The sequence below is a fragment of the Equus asinus genome, chromosome 5 (assembly GCF_041296235.1).
Source record: "Equus asinus isolate D_3611 breed Donkey chromosome 5, EquAss-T2T_v2, whole genome shotgun sequence".
Lineage (NCBI taxonomy): Eukaryota > Metazoa > Chordata > Mammalia > Perissodactyla > Equidae > Equus > Equus asinus.
In genome coordinates this window covers 90,685,353-90,701,622 of record NC_091794.1, presented here as the reverse complement: position 1 = coordinate 90,701,622, position 16,270 = coordinate 90,685,353, and the positions used below count along the sequence as shown (strand labels likewise).

The window sequence follows — 16,270 nt, the reverse complement described above, 5'->3', positions numbered from 1 at the left end:
AAAGACATTGATAACAATAGCCAATTAAGTGGCAATTCTGGAAAAACCAAGGCATAAGAAGACATCAACTCTGTTTGGAAGCCGGTCCTAACAGCACACGGGCTCTTGCAACGCACAGGTAAACGGGAGAAATTAGAAGCTTTAGATGCTTTCTCTGGTTGTGTGGCCACTTAACAGAGTTCAAACCAATCTGATCACTGCCCCGCCCCACCCCCCAAAATTCAGCAAGAAGCATCTTGTTATTTAAAAAATATATTCACACATGACCTGCAAGATTAGTGCTGTAAGTGATTTGAATTTTAAAATGCGATTAAACTTTTGAACATCAAGATGAATAGCACTTAACCAAAGGAAAAAAATTATTCTTCAAACATGGGATTTAATCCTAACAATTCTAGTGACAGTATGTCATCCCACACGAACAGAACGTGTATTAACGATGGATAGAAGCCCCATGGACAGTTAAGGCAGAGACGTGGGTACACAGAGCTGGGTATCTGACACCACTGAACAGGACTGCTATTTCCTGCGGTCTAAGACAGTAAGCACCAGAGAACACCCCACAATTCCTACCCCGCTCTCTGCACACAATGGAAATACCCATCCACTGTTTCCCGTATTTCTTTCCTAAGTCACTTACCTGCCCCTTAAATGCATCGATGATAAACTGCAAAGACTGGGGCTGCACACACTCAATGCATTTCTGAACCACGTGGTTGCCGTTCTGGTCCTTCACACACTTCAGGACGTGGCCATCTAGTTCCCGAACCATCTCATTCTATTGGAGACAAGAAAAGAAAGCACCACCAGAATCACAGCAAGCAAACACCTGGACAAACAACGCTCATTCCCAGACACAACCGCAGTGAATTCATGATAATCAAAGTCAAACAACTCAGCTGTGGCACTATGACAAACTGGCAACAAATGAGGACTAGAGTGTTTCCCATGTTAGCAAATTTCCTCTAATAGTTACCAGTCTAAAAAAGGTCTCTAACTTGCAAAAGACCTCTGGGAGTTTTAAAAAATGTAGACATCTTCAAATAGAAAGGACCCTATAAAAGTACAGTGTATTCGAGAATTTCACATCCAAGTCATCATGTTTCTATCAGGACGACACTATGAGGTCGTCTTATCAACAAGGACAGCGGTTCCTCTACAGCGTACTCCAGTCGAGGCAGAGCTCAAAGTGCCTCACATCTCTCGACTCAACGAATTCTTACAAGAATCTCAGGCAATGGACACTATTATAGATGAGGAAATCGAGGCACAGACAAACTAAATGACTTATTAAAATCACACACCTACACTGCAAAGATTCAAATCTAAGCAATCTGGCTACTGTGGTGTTGTTTTAAGACAGTGTCAGCAAACCACCTGTCAGTTATCTATTATCCTGCATGCCCCCTCCACCCATATATATGAGGAAACTAAGTCTGAGAGGAGCTAACCAATGTACTTCAGACTATAGATAGAAAGTGACTGAATCAGAACTTTAGCCCATGTCTGTGACTCCGACGTGATCTTTCTGCCAGTCCACAGTGACTGCCATGTCAGCAGGAACAATACTCAGTTAAGTAATGACAAGTGTCCATACTCAGGGAATCTAGAGGAAGGTCAGATATTGAGAGAGAGAGAGTGTGTGTGTAGGGAACGGGTGGAGGGGACAAGGGTGCAGGCAGAGAGATGCTGGGATTTTGACTGGCCTCGCTCCCCAAAGCTCTGCCGCGCCAGCGCTGGCTGTCTGGAAGCTGAGCACCCGCATCGAGCCTGGGCCCTGGTACCCGCTGCCCCGTTTCCTGGCTGTACCCACTCTCTGTTTATTAGTTCCACTGCGTTGACTCTACATTTATGGTGGAAGACCGTAGGCCAGTTTAAGATGGTGACACTTCTGAATGCAATGTCTTAAATCCCTGAGATGTTGAATATGTCAAAACAACTAAGAGATTTTCTAATTGAAGAAGTTCAAGATTACAATGCCAGGAAGTAAAACAAGTAAAAGGCAACACTCAGGAAAGTTTCCTAAAGCAGTTCATCAAATGTCAGAAAAGAATGATTTATTCTAGAAATATAATTATGGGAATAAGTAGAGAATGATGCATATGTAAAGGCAAGGAAGACCTGAAATCAAAATGAAGCACAAGCGGATCCCTGGAAAACTTTCTTGAACCCAAAAGAGGTAAAAACTCCCCCAGAGATGAGTTACTCTCACCTTAAAATAATAAAGTTGCATCAGGAAAACAGTAAATTATCCATAGCAGGAAGAGTAGTTGAGGCCCAGAACAAGACAAAAGAAACCAGACCAGAAACAGATACACAGAAATATAGCGCAGAAAGAACAAGAGCCTGAGGGGAAGGGAAGGGAGGTGAAAAGCTACTACGATGTAGTCATCCAGTCAGAAAACAGAAAACGGTAAAATCTGAAAAGCTGGAGACAAAATCAACAATTTACCACAATCAAGAGAGAGGTCAAAGATGAGAAAAATACCTGGGAACCTGAAATATTCCTGCTTTCTTTCAGCAAGTGGGCATTACGGTCAAAAAAAAAAGAGGAAGAAACTTCCATGTTCAAAAGAAATAAGAAACTTTTTATATAAGTAAGAATCTCAGGGAAACTTAAAACTGATAATGATTCGAACAGCCGAGGAAACTGCCAGCAGCAGCCTCCCCCCTGCTTCTAACCACTCACACACAAACCCCTTCCACTGCCGCCTCTCCAGCACTGAACACTGCAGAGCAAACCGCAAACCTGCCGCGTGGCCAACGCTCCCTCTGCCGGCACTGGTGTCTCGACACGCACATCTGTGCGTCTCACAACCTAAGGACTCTGGACTCTCCCAGCCTTCAACTGCCATCACCGTCGCCCATGCGGTGTTGTCTCGTGTCTTGTTTCGAACTGGAGGTGCCGGGTGCCTCGTCTGGCTCAGAACTTGAGTCCATAACACAGATTCTCATTACCGAACCTTGTTCTCAGTGAGGGCAAGTGGCTCATCATTGCCAGACCACGGCCATGCCTCCAGTGAGGAGAGCTGAGGGAGTTCAGAGTCCCCAGGCCGAGGGCTCAGGTCAGCAGCCCGAGGCTCGCAGCACTGCCTGGCACAAGCATGGCTGCAGCACACCCACCCGCGGCTTGGTTCTGCTCCTGGCCCCTGCGGCCTGGGTGGGGCCGGCTGGACCTGCTCTGTGACTGTCCCTGAAGCCGTGGGCTTCTCCAGGTGCTGTGTCAGCTCCCACTCACAGCGCCTGGGGACAGTTCAGATTTCTGCCCCTCTTCTCCTAACTCCTCTTCAGCCTGGACTTCTCCCGCAAACCTCCCTTCAAAGACTCGGGGCACGTGCTCCCCCTGCTCTCCCACACCATGCTCTGTGGACAGGAATCAGTCTCCGTCGTCTCTGTGCTGGTGTCTGGCAGAGAGCGGGCCTCAGGTCAATGTGCCAGAGCAGGCCCTGCACTGGGCAGGCAGGCACTCAGTAAATGGCGGTGGAAGGAAGGAATAAGAGGGAGGAAGTGAAGGAAAATGGAAGGTGGGTTGGATAAAAGTCTGGTTTATTGGAGCGGTCAATTCAGGTTGCAGAAAAGGACAACTTACTAGTGTTTTATCTGCTTCAGTTCTCACCAAACAAAAACCCACCTATAAAATTGCACCCACTAAGCACTAAGTTGTAATCAAAGAGAAGAGTGTTTGAAACCACTAGTTTTAACACAAGACACTTGATCCATTATAAATTTACAAAATGAATTGCACAGTTCATGCTGGCCATGCACAGAAAGGCAGCCAAAAGCACCAAAGAAAAACAAAACTGAAACTAAAACTAAAGACTGACAACTTTACAGGGTTTACTATATGTACCATGGAGAAACATTAAACACCAAGAAAAAAGTTAAAGGGGAAACTTACAATTACCTGCTGGTCTGCAGGAATAAATTCGAGAGCTTTCTGGATAACACGGCAGCCATACATCTGCAATGCCAATGACAGGACGTGGCCTCGAATCCGTTCTGCCAAAGCCAGCTTCTGCTCAAGGCTGCCAAACTAGACACAACGTGTGAGTGAATACCACGACTTAGGTAGAAGGAAAGAAACCAGAGAAAGCACAGCATCACTATTCTCCATCTGCCGCTGGCATGCCTCTTCCAGCCCTGTCACCTATGATTAACTATACCTTCTGTTTAGAAAGTCTTTGTTTCTTCAAGTCAGTAGTTCTCAGCCTCTGATTATGAAAAAGCCTTTTAAATGTTAAGAAATTTCTCAGATATCCAATAGTAGTAGTTTCACTAATATGTGCTAAACAAATATGTAATTCCTCAAAGCTGCCATTAATCCATTAATATTATTAAGTGAATCCATACTCTAGTAATTACAGGAGCATTTATATTTATTCTAAAATAACAATACATGTGGGAAACATGGTTTATCAGGGCTTCAGACGCTGTCTGGGGAAGATTCAGACTTGTTGCAGCAAACCTATGGCCCACCAGGTGCCTGCGGCCCACGGACTGGAAAGCTCCTCTCTCATCTACGCGGAGTCTGAGCCGACGCTCAGGGGGACACTGTTTGGGATTAGCGCTCTAAATCACTCCAAGAGTAGATGTCGTCACTTACACAAGGCAACTGAGTCAGAGGAAAAAGTGAGTAGAATCGAGACGTAAGGCCTCACCAGGTTAAATTCTTCCCAGAATGACTTTCCATCCCTGGTTTTTTATTTGCTTTTGAAGAGCATGATCGTGAGACTGGAGGAAACTTTAGAATAATTAGCTTGCCCAATCCACTCATTTTCCATACAAGGGAACTATGGTCCAGGAAAGTTCTCTAGCTTGCTCCAAATCATGTGGCTATCATCCACTGTTCACTCTGCCACCTCTAGCTGCACTAACCTCTGGAGCTAGAGATCTCTGTATTTTTATATCTGTGACAAAATAGCCGTGAAAAGACATTCTAAACTCAAAAATCTAAGAGTCATGTTTAGGCTGGCTTCTCAGCCCATAGCTGGAGAATTCAGTGTCAAAGAACTTGAGTCTATGAGAGAAGCTGGGACGGAAGGGGCTGTGAGTCATTCTTTAATCTACACACACATCAAACAAACTAAGATGTAAGAAGTTTTCCAATTCCTTTGGTTGGGGGTAGGTAATGAGCAGTGTTCCAGTATTTTCCCCCTGAACCAGATTCTTCATCTCAAGGTTTCATTCCCTTCTGGAGTGATAACTTGAGGTTGTTGACACCAGAGCAACAGGGCTACAACGGTAAGCAAAAACTCCCTGTCGTTCTGACATTTTAGTTTAGGGGGGAAACAGACATTAATCCAACAATCTCATTAATCCTTTCTAAAGACAACGGTAACAAGGGTGGACATTATTCACATTAATGGAGGAAAAACAAGGAACCAAGGCCAAAGGAGAACCCAAGAAGAAGCATTGATCAATTCTCACGACTGTAGTTTATGATGAAAAACACTACAGTTGGTATCCAAAGATAATTCTCTAGGAATCCTAAAAAAAGTAATTCCTTTCTCAGAACATTTTATTTGTGATCAGCTAAAATTATCTTACAAGGATTATTTCCTCCAAAACTGACATGTTGAGTGAAACTATTGAAACAATCAGAAATAATGTGCTGGATCCTAAATGCGGACAATGGTTTTCCAAAACAGACTGGCATCATCTGCCTGGGTATTTAAATGACATCCTGCTGCGGCTGAATCAGAGACCACTGAAAAGCTCTTCAAAATGACCACACACTTCATTGTGAGGACTGGAATAGGAATGCAGTTCTAAAAACAGCTAATAAAAATCAAAATGCTCTGGAGATTCTCTAAAGCCACAGGCTAGAGAGAACAAAGGCTTACTTCAAAGAACTTCTGAATGACGTAGTTTCCAAACACATCCACCATCAGCTGGTAGGCGGCCTGCAGGATCTCGTTGAAGACAAGCTGGCGCTCAGTCGGTGTGGCACGCTCGAGTTTCAGCTGAATGAATCTGAAGCACAGAGTTAAAAGGGCAATTACAGCATTTCAGGAAGACTTGGAAATAAATAAGAATTAGCTCAATTTATATAATGTATCAGTTTTGAAACTATATGTATGTGTGTATGTGTGCACACACGCACAATGGTGTTATTTAAATAAAGCACTTGAGCTCACTTAATTGAAGAACTTACAAAGAAAAAAATTTTATAGTGTGAAGTACCCCCTAACTTACCTGAGCTTTTAGAAGTATCCTTAAATTTCAATGTCTTTCCTTACAGCAGGACATATGTACAAAATTTTATTTATGTATGGAGTTGAGGGGGAGACGGGAAGGGGGGCAAGAAAAGAGAGGAGGGGGTGAAGGCAGGCATAACACAGGGAAAACTCTACCTGACTTCTTCCCTTAGAAACCAGACCCACGTCAATAAACTCAAAGCCCATGGCTCTTCCTGCATGCTTTCACTCGTACTCATAGGAAGTGGTATTCATTAATGGTGTGGAACAGTCGTTACAAATGTCTGCAGTGTCTTCTGAAGTAGCTGCTACTCATTTTGTCTTTTTTAATGCAGGTGACTAAACCAGAAAAACCAGTAGCAAGCTGGCAGAACTTAAAAAGGAGGTAGGTTCTTTAGAAGCTGTTTCAGTAGGCACGGTCAAAGAGAAACAGGGACAAACAGGAAAGAAGGATGGGTAATGTCACCATAATTATGCTTTTTCTCCAGGACCACAGTCCCTTTCTGTGAAACCCACTGGAACAGCCAGACAGAGAGGGGTAACTCAAGCTCAATTCTGTGTTTCTTAAAAGCTTCTTCTCTCTCACGTCTGCGGAGCAAAACAACAAAGAGAAGTGGTCGAGCTGTCTGACTCCTGAGCACCAGAGATCCACACCTGTATCTGAATAGCGTCTCTGAGAGCAAGATTCTTAGCAGTGACTGAAGGAGCAAAGTGTGCACGTCTCTGTGTTAGTGCTTCTGTTTCTTAAACTGCAGACATTCTGTGAGGTTCTCATGAAGAAGCCACACCCGGCTAATCACGCAGAAAGGCAAAATGGTTTGTTGTAAGCATGCGATCCAGACTACTAACTGGCTCTGTTCAATCACTTGCATATCTGGTGACACCCATATCCATGTCCCTCTGAAGTAAAGAATGGGAAACATATCGGGAGGCAAACTCTGTTTCAATTATTTTACGGCAATTTACTTAGTGTATACTTTATCTGAAGCACGGAATTTAAGGCATTAAAATTTCAGTTACCTTCAATGCCAAAGCCAAGTCCTCACCTGGACCCATGCTGGTCTTGGGAAAATTCCATTATATGCCCAGCAATCTCCCGCAGTTGTAAATTGGGGTACCGGTTATTTCGAAAATCTTCCAAAAGCCTGCTCCTGCCAGAGGGCATGACATCAGACATTCCATACCGCAAACGGGAGGAAGAAAAAAGGGTGCTGCTGGGGCTGAAGAGGCTGGAGGCACTGCTCGCGCTGCGGTACTTGGCTTCAGCGCCTGGAGCAGCAGAGATGTATCTTCCACTGCCATTTGTGAGTCCTCCTGTTGGTTACAGAACAGGAGAACTCAAGACTCATTCTTAAGGAACCTTGTTCAAGAGAGGAAAAAGCATCCCACACATGAAAGCCTGCATCATCTCTGATTTCTTTTTAGTTGGTGCTTTTGTGTTAAGATTCAATTCTATTGGTGCCAAGACTTTCACAAGGCCAACTCACCCAGCTGGAAGGAAACTCTTGCACAAAGACTGAGAGGGGAATGCTTTAACCAGTGATAAGAGACTGCAGGCAATAATAGAGCAATAGTTAGTGTAGCTCTTAGTAAGTAAAACGTCGGGGGCAGTGGCTGCCATGTGAACCAGCTCCTGAGCACCAGAAAACACAACAATCCATGGAGACTTCACCGGTTTTCCACTCTGAGCTCTGTGGAGATTCCTGCCATTGGTGAGTCATTCCCACTCCCGTTTGAAACCCTTCCTTGAAAAAAATTCAGGGTACCCAGATTGGTCTGTTTTATACAGGGAGCCGCCAAAAGAACTTTGAAGAGATGGTTGTGCCACTAAATAGAAGTTTGAAAAACACTAAGGCACCCCAGGCCAAAGACAGACACAGGGATAGAAAAAGAAGGACCGAAGCTTGGAAACGGAAGGTTTTCAAGTTCTTCATCAAGAACAGGCAGCTGGTAACACCTTCTATTGGGACAGAGCTGAAATGATTGCAATAGCAACAACTTTTGTGCTACTGACATTGCTGTTTTGAATGATGACAAGGGAATAGTAACTGTGAATCCCTAGACAGATAAAATAGAGATAGGACCAAAAGGCTCAGCAAAACATAGAGTAGAGTAGTAATTACAATGAGTATGTATTTTCAAGATTCTTATTTTGTTACAATGGTTTTTTTTAACTTTAGATTATACTATGAAAAGGATGTGAAGCCTTTTTTCTTTTTTTCCCCCACTTTTAAACAAAAAAGCAAAGCAGGTAAGTACCACACGAGCCACACAGTGTAGATGAATAACAATGCAGGACCCGCGAGGAAAGCCACCCAGCATGAACTGCCCAGCAACTTATTCCTGAGTTCCAATGAATGAGTTTAATGGCAGCTATAAAATGATACCCAGCTTGGACTTCTCCACAGAATTCTAAGGCCCAGCTTCAAAGGTCTGGGTCTCAATGAAAGTGACAGATCCAAAAGGAAATGGCTCAGTGTTAAAATCCGTACATTTACCAAGCCTTTGTCCTATGCCAGCCAGGCTCTATGCTAGAAGTATTACATATAAACTTTCTACTGAATCCTCACTGGCATTTTGGAAAAGGAATTTCTAATTCCCATTTATGTAACACAAAATTAAGACCCAAAGAGGTGAAAAGCTGTCCAAAGATACAAAACCCAAAATTATGGCCAGAATTTGTCACAGGACTCTTGACTCCAGAGTTAGTGCCCTCGCAACTACACGAGACTCATTTTCAGACTTAGTTATATCAAATTTTCTTGTTCTAAAGAACACTGTTATTGCTGTAAAATTCCACAATATTTCTTAATCCAAACAGAAAACATTTCTTTAAAGAAGAGAGGAGGTTTACAAGAAAAGAGAACAGTAGCCATATGGCTGCTCCTATATCCCACTTCAGAAACAATTCTTTCTTCCCTGACCCAAGATTGTGGAGAAGTGTGCAGAGGCGGTAATCTAGCAGGTCAGCAGGTACTGGGAGAGTGTGATAGCAAGGAACATGCTTAAGGAGAAAGAAGAGCACGAATGCACAAAGTTTTGAGAACAATCTAAAGGTTTTTAAGAACCTGCTCACTAAGAAAGGCATTTAGGGAAAGGTAACAAATCAAGAGAGAATCAGAAACCAAATTCCTAACCAAACATCCATATCAATACAGAGGGCAGCCAGGTCCTTGGTGACAAAACTGAATGACAGGACCACTCTGAACACTGTCCTACCTCTATACTTCCAGTTATGTGGGCAAATACACGCACTTATCATTTAAGCCACTATTAGTTGGATTCTGTTACTGTGGCCAAAAGCATACTGACTGATGCATACCACAAAGGGCAGGAGTGAGTAACAGGGAAAACCTCCAATAAAGCTTCATACATGTGCCTTGCAGTTTTGATTTTTGGCTCTAGTCTCCTTGGGTACCAGACAGCATACACACACAAAGCACACACATACACACACATAGGCACACAGCTTTTATTACTGACAAAGGAAGTATACAAATCAGAAAAAAAGAAAAGAAATTTCCCCAGGTACTATATTGTAAATGGCAAACTGAAAGTTAACAGGAGTATTTTGCCTAGGCCAAGTAATTTTTCTTTAAACATTACACCAGTGTTTAAAGTAGAAATTTTTGCTTAAAATTGTAGTTTTCTGGTTGTTTTTGAAAAGGCACCTGGCAAATAGCAGGCCATCAGTAAGTATTTGTTGAGTGAAACTCCTTTAGATGGGGAATATGCAGAAACGGTATTTTCCAGTTAATTACAGTTTACACACCTACATGCACTTGTGTCCAAACACCCGTGCCCCTGGAGGCGGCCCCTGAAAGCGTCTGAATTCACAACCCTTGTTTGAAAAGGAACATTTCATATAGGGGCTCAAAGGGAGTCCCTTAGTGATTTCACAGTTTTCTACAGTATTTTGACATCACAGAGCTGTGTCTTACGACAACATTCCACAGAAATTATGGGCTTAAATGTTTTCTTTACACTAGTATTTTCATGTTTCCAGTTCCACACGTAAGGGGCTTGCAAGTCACCATTCCATCCTAACAACAAGTAAAAAGCTGAAGAGATTGAAAAATCAACAGTTCTTCTTGGATCCATAGAGAGGGGAGGACACACAGCAAACCACTGCCCCAAGACTGGACAGGCGAATAAAGACCAGCACAGCTGCCAGAGCAGGGACCGGTGGAAACTACGGCCAGAACCAGTAAGGACCAGAATAGGAAAACCTGAACTGTAATTGACAAATTGCTAGAGGCTCAGTGTGGACAACTCTGAGAGTTGAAACTCCAGGGGGACCCAGTCATAGGAAGCCCCCACAATATTGTAAGATTTACCTCCAGGAGCCAAACCAGGTCCCTCAATAAATATCAGAAAAAAATTTCTTCAGGCTTCCAGCATGGTGAAGAGAAAAGGAACAATTCTGAAATAGGCCAGAGCACTTATTAACAAAGTCTGCCCCCCTCAAGGGAAACTAGTTAACGAGAACCTAATCGGCCGGGTTATTACCAGAGACTGCGCTGACACTGACCTGGGGAAATACACAACTCCAGCCTACTCAAACCATCCTGTCCTACCAAAAGGAGGATAAAGAAAAAACCTAAAAAACACTTGTGTAGGGGACAGTCCAGAGGCAAAGGCTCACTAAAAAACTAAGACCTAATCCCAGGACTATAGAACACCCCCCCTCCCCCACACCCTACCCTATCACTAAAAGCCTACTTACAACAGTTCCTTTTACCCAGGATATCAGGCATGGCTGTCATCAGTAAACTGCAAGGCATACTCAAAGGCAAAAACCACAATTTGAAGAGAAAAACCAAGTATCAAAAACATACATGGCAGGGATGTTGGAATCATCAGACCAGGAATTTAAAATGACTGTGACTAATATGCTAAGGGCTCTAATGGATAAAGTAGACAGCTTGCAAGAATAGACGGGCAACGTAAGCAGATAGAAGGAAATCCTAAGAAAGAACCAAAAAGAAAAGCTAGAGATTAAAAACACTGTAACCGAAATGAAGAATGCCTTTGACAGACTTATTGGCAGACTGGACACAGATGAAGAAAGAATCTCTGAGCTAGAGGATCTGTCAGCAGAATCCTCAAATCCCCAAAATGGAGAACAAAGACTCAGACAGAACATCCAAGGACCGTGCGACAACTACAAAAGATATCACACCCACATGATGGGAATACCAGAGAAGAGAAAAAGGAACAGAAGTATCTGAAAAAATAATGGCTGAGAATTTCTCCCAATTAATGTCAGACACCAAACCACAGATCCAGGAAGCTCTGGGAACAGCAAGCAGGATAAATGCCAAAAAAATACACCTCCACACATCATTTCAAATTACAGGAAATTAAACATAAAGAAAAAATAAAGAAGCCAGGGGAGGAAAAAATCTTACCTATGGAGGAACAAAGATAAGAACTGCATCTGACTTCTCCTCAAAAAGCATGCAAGCCAAGAAGAGAGTGGAGTGTATTAAACATTTTGAGAGAAAAAAAAAACACCAACCTAGAATTCTGTATCCTGTGAATTATCCTCACAAGTGAAGGAGAAATAAAGATTTTCTCTGGCAAACGAAAATTGAGGTAATTTGTTGCCAGTAGACCTGTCTTGCAAGAAATGTTAAAAGTGCTTCAGAGAGAAGCAAAAACAATACAGGTCGAAAACTGTGATCTATATAAAGAAAAGAGCTTCAAAAAAGGAATAAGTGAGGGTAAAATAAAAAATTTTATTTCTTATTCTTTTTTTTCTTTTTGCTGAGGAAGAGTGGCCCTGAGCTAACATCCGTGCCCATCTTCCTCTACTTTATATGTCGGACGCCTGCCACAGCACGGCTTGATAAGTGCGTGTGGGTCTGTGCCTGGGATCCAAACGAGCGAACCCCAGGCTGCCAAAGTGGAGTACACAAACTTAACTGCTACACCACAGGGCTGGCCCCTATTTCTCTTACTCTTAATTGATCTCAAAGACAAACAGTTTGTTCAAAATAATAATAGCAACAACGTATTCAATTACACAATGTTTATGCTTGTATCATTTTATATACCCTTATGTATGCTTACAGGTAAGTGAAATCAATGACAGCAATGATACAAGGGACAGGAGGAAAGAATTAGAATTATTTATTATAAAGTACTCACACTACTCGTGAAGTGGTATCATCTAATTTGAAAAGTGAATCTGGATTAGCTGTAATGTATGATGCAAACTAGGACAACGACCAAAAAGTAAAAAAAAAAAAAAAAAAGTAACATATGTTAAGAAAGGAGAAAATATAGAATCATAAATGTTCAATTAAAACCACAAAAGGAAGGAAAACAGTAGAAGAAAAAGACAAGAACAAAGGCTACAAATAGAAAACAGTAAGTAACAAACACGATAGATACTAGTCCAACTACATCAATAATCACTTTGAATGTCAATGGTGTAAATGTATCGATTAAAAGACACTGTCAGAGTAGGTCAAAAAATCTGACCCAACTATATCTTGTCTACAAGAAACCCACTTTAAAAACAAAGACAAACATAGGTTAAAAGTAAAAGGGTGAGGGGCTGCCCGGAAAGTTCCACGTGCTCGGCTTGGCGGATCTGGATCCAGGTGCGGACCCGCTCCACTCATCAGCTGCACTGTGGAGGCACCGCACACACAAAATAGAGGAAGACCGGCACAGACGTTAGCTCAGGGCCAATATTCCACAAACACACACACGTAAGTGGATGAACAAAAAATATACGGTGCTAAATTAACACGGCCTTCAGCTGTTTTACATCAGTCTATGAAAGGCTTTTCTGCCAGTAGCCATCTAGTATTCCAACCTCTTGCTACATGGAATGTTTTGGTTCCTTTGCTTTTTGTACTCATAGATCTTTGCCTAATGGGCAAAGCCCTGCCGTATTTGCCTTTAAAGATAAATTCCCCAACATCTGTCTCTGTATTAACACAGGCAGAGGCAATACTGCTCACGGAAATGTTTATAAAGTAAGTTCTCCCCAATCTACCCCCTAATACCATAGCCAGGTAGGTCTAAATTGAAATAAGCTAAGAGATAAATTGTCTTTAGTATGTAATACTGAGTCCAAACTAAGTTAACTTTCACGTGGTTAGTTTTACAGACGACAGGTCACTTTCAGAGAACCAGGTGAGCAACCACAAATACTGCGTCTCCCTTCAGAAAGGACAAGCACCTAAAGGCATACGTGACTAGTTAGCCTGAAATCAGTACCGCTTACTGAACGATAAATTAGAATCACCTACCGCTGCTCAGGCAGGGACAGAGAAAACCTATTTGTGTTTGAATTTTGTTTTTCTTAAAAAACTAAGAACACATACAACCTTGAATTTAAGGGACAGGAAGAATCAATTTTAAGAAGAAAGGAATTCTATCATGACAATAAAACTAAACGCTTGCATTCTTTCGCCCTGAAAAGATGATGAACATTAGAGCTCACTTCTACTGTATTTCAACACTGTGGGAATCAACAGGCACAATACTTTTCTCCCAGGGAACATAAAAAGCCTGGGAAGTTCTCAACCATGTACCTGATAATAAATTACACCTGCTGCTTCTTGATGTTTAGCGTTTAAAAACGGCACAATCTGGGGATTGTGGAGAAAATCATAAGCTGGAGAAGCATTTCAGGAAGTGGGGAGGGGGTGGGTAGAGGATGGAGAGATCCATGGGTAGGCAGGGCATGAAAACGTAAAGTAAGAACTAGACTTTTGGGTTACTCATATCCACATCCTTTACTTTCCCTTGTTGAGGTAAAAGGTGGAATTTATTAGAGATGGATGCTTTAGGTACAGGTGAGAGCCTCAAGGCCTCAGGAACCCACATATAAACCACAAATGAGGATTACAGACCTAGTTGTTAGTAATATTAATTAAATAGTAATATTACTAATTACAAAAACAATACTTTTAAATTGAGAAATATAACACATACTTAGGCCAAACAAAATAAATACTTGCAAAACCTGCCTTGCTTGGGGTCATAAAAAACTATTCTAAATATGCATATGCATGTGTGTATATTTATGTATGCGAGAGATGGGAGGGGGATTGAGAGAGGGAAAACGGGAGGAAGATTTCACTTTGTAAACATTTACCACCCAAAGGGCCGGTCCCGTGGCTGAGTGGTTAAGTTCATGCGCTCCGCTTTGCTGGCCCAGGGTTTCGCTAGGTGGAATCCTGGGCGCGGACATGGCACTGCTTGTCAAGCCATGCTGAGGCGGCGTCCCACATGCCACAACTAGGAGGACCCACAACTGAAAATACACAACTGTGTACCAGGGGCTTTGGGGAGAAAAAGAAAAAATAAAAAAATAAAAATAAAAATTTACTACCCTACGCCAACAAATTTGACACCTTATATAAAATGGAGAAATTCCTGGAAAGTCACAAATTACCAAAACTGACTCAAGAAGAAATGGAAACTCTAAACCTGTAAGACGTAAAGAAACTGAACTAGTAATTAAAAATCTTTCCACAAATAACACCAAGCCAGGATGGCTTCACCGTTGAATTTTATCAAATGTTTAAAATAATACCAATACTTCACAAACTCTTCCAATAAATAGAGGGGGATGGTCCATTTCCAACCTATTTTATAAGATCAGTATCACCATGATAATGAATCAAAGAAAGACATCACAAGACAAGAAAATGATAAATATCCTTCATGAACATAGATGCAAAAACCCTCGACACGCCTATTAACAAACCAAATCCAACATGACCAAATGGGATTTATCCCTGGAATGCAAGGTTAGATTAACATCCAAAAAGCAATTAATGTAACATAACATATTCAAAGGATAAACACCATATAATCATCAACAAATGCAGAAAAAGCATTTAACAAAATCCAAAACCCATTCATGACAAAACTCTTAAACTTGGAATATAAGGGGAACTTAACCTGATCAACTGCATCTATGGAAAACCTACAATGATCATACTTCAAGGTAAAAGAGGAACATTTTATCCCCAAGATCAAGAATAAAGCCAGGATGTCTGCTCTCATCTATTCCTTAACACAGTGCTACAAGCTCTGGCCTGTGCAATCGGGTAAGAAAAAGAAAGAAAAGGCATCCAGATAGGAGAGCTGGCTTTACTGCAGGTAACATGATCTTAAGGAATCCACCCAAAATTATCAGAATTAAGTAATAGGAACTAATTAATTAGAAGTAATAAGTACAGCAAATTTGTAGAATACAAGATCAACATACAAAAATCAATTATAGTTCTATGTTCAACCAACAGACAATCCAAAAATAAAACCGGAATTCCATTCACAAAAGCATAAAGAAAAATAAATACGTAGGAACAAAATTTAACAGAAGACGTGTAAGACCTGTACGCTGAAAATTTCAAAACTTTGCTGGGGAAAATGAGGCATGCATGAAGATGAACTATCACCTCACACAATACATAAAATTAACTCAAAATGGATCACAGGCTTAAATATAAGAGCTAAAACAATCAACCTTTTAGAATAAAGCATGGTAGAAAATCCTTAAGAGCCTGAGCTGGGCAAAGATATCTATACCAGAAAGCATGATAAATTGGACTTCATCAAAACTAAAAGCTATTGCATTTCAAAAGATACCACTGAAAAAACGAAAAGACCAGAAGAAAATACAGTCATATGTCACCTAACAACAGGGATACGTTCTGAGAAATGTGTTGTTAGGCAATTTTGTCACTGTGCAAACATCATACAGTGTTCTTACAGAAACACAGATGGTACAGCCTACCACACGCTTCAGCTATACCGTACTAATCTTATGGAACCACTGTCTCACACACAACCCTTCATGGACCAAAACGTCATTATGTGGCCCAGGACTGTATATCCAAAGCCATATCTGATTAAAGACTTGTATCCAGAATCTACAAAGAACTCTTACAATTCAATAAGACAATCTAAATCAAAAAATGCACAAAAAAAGTGAGCAGACATTTCATCAAAGACATATGAACGGTTAATGAGCACATGAAAAGATGTTCAACACCATCAGTCATTAAGGAAAAAACTATTAAAACCACAAAGACATACCA

General features: G+C 41.6%; 1 protein-coding gene and 1 non-coding gene across 51 annotated transcripts in view; both read right to left on the bottom strand.

Annotated features, from left to right (window-relative positions):
• PUM1 (pumilio RNA binding family member 1) overlaps positions 1–16,270 on the bottom strand; it is a 121,626-nt gene that overhangs the window by 11,936 nt on the left and 93,420 nt on the right. For 30 of the 50 annotated variants that reach the window (XM_070510490.1, XM_070510492.1, XM_070510489.1 and 27 more), the window contains 4 exons: positions 7,244–7,511; positions 5,844–5,973; positions 3,899–4,033; positions 641–778 (listed from right to left, as the gene is read on the bottom strand). In XM_070510490.1, the coding sequence (XP_070366591.1) occupies positions 641–778; positions 3,899–4,033; positions 5,844–5,973; positions 7,244–7,511 (671 nt within the window). The remainder of the gene's footprint in view (positions 1–640; positions 779–3,898; positions 4,034–5,843; positions 5,974–7,243; positions 7,512–16,270) is intronic. The other 20 variants (XM_070510493.1, XM_070510511.1, XM_070510514.1 and 17 more) reach the window with 1 other exon arrangement.
• On the bottom strand, positions 2,918–3,002 carry LOC123286192 (small nucleolar RNA SNORD103/SNORD85). The gene has a single exon (XR_006528462.1). It is a non-coding gene; the product is annotated as a small nucleolar RNA SNORD103/SNORD85 (small nucleolar RNA).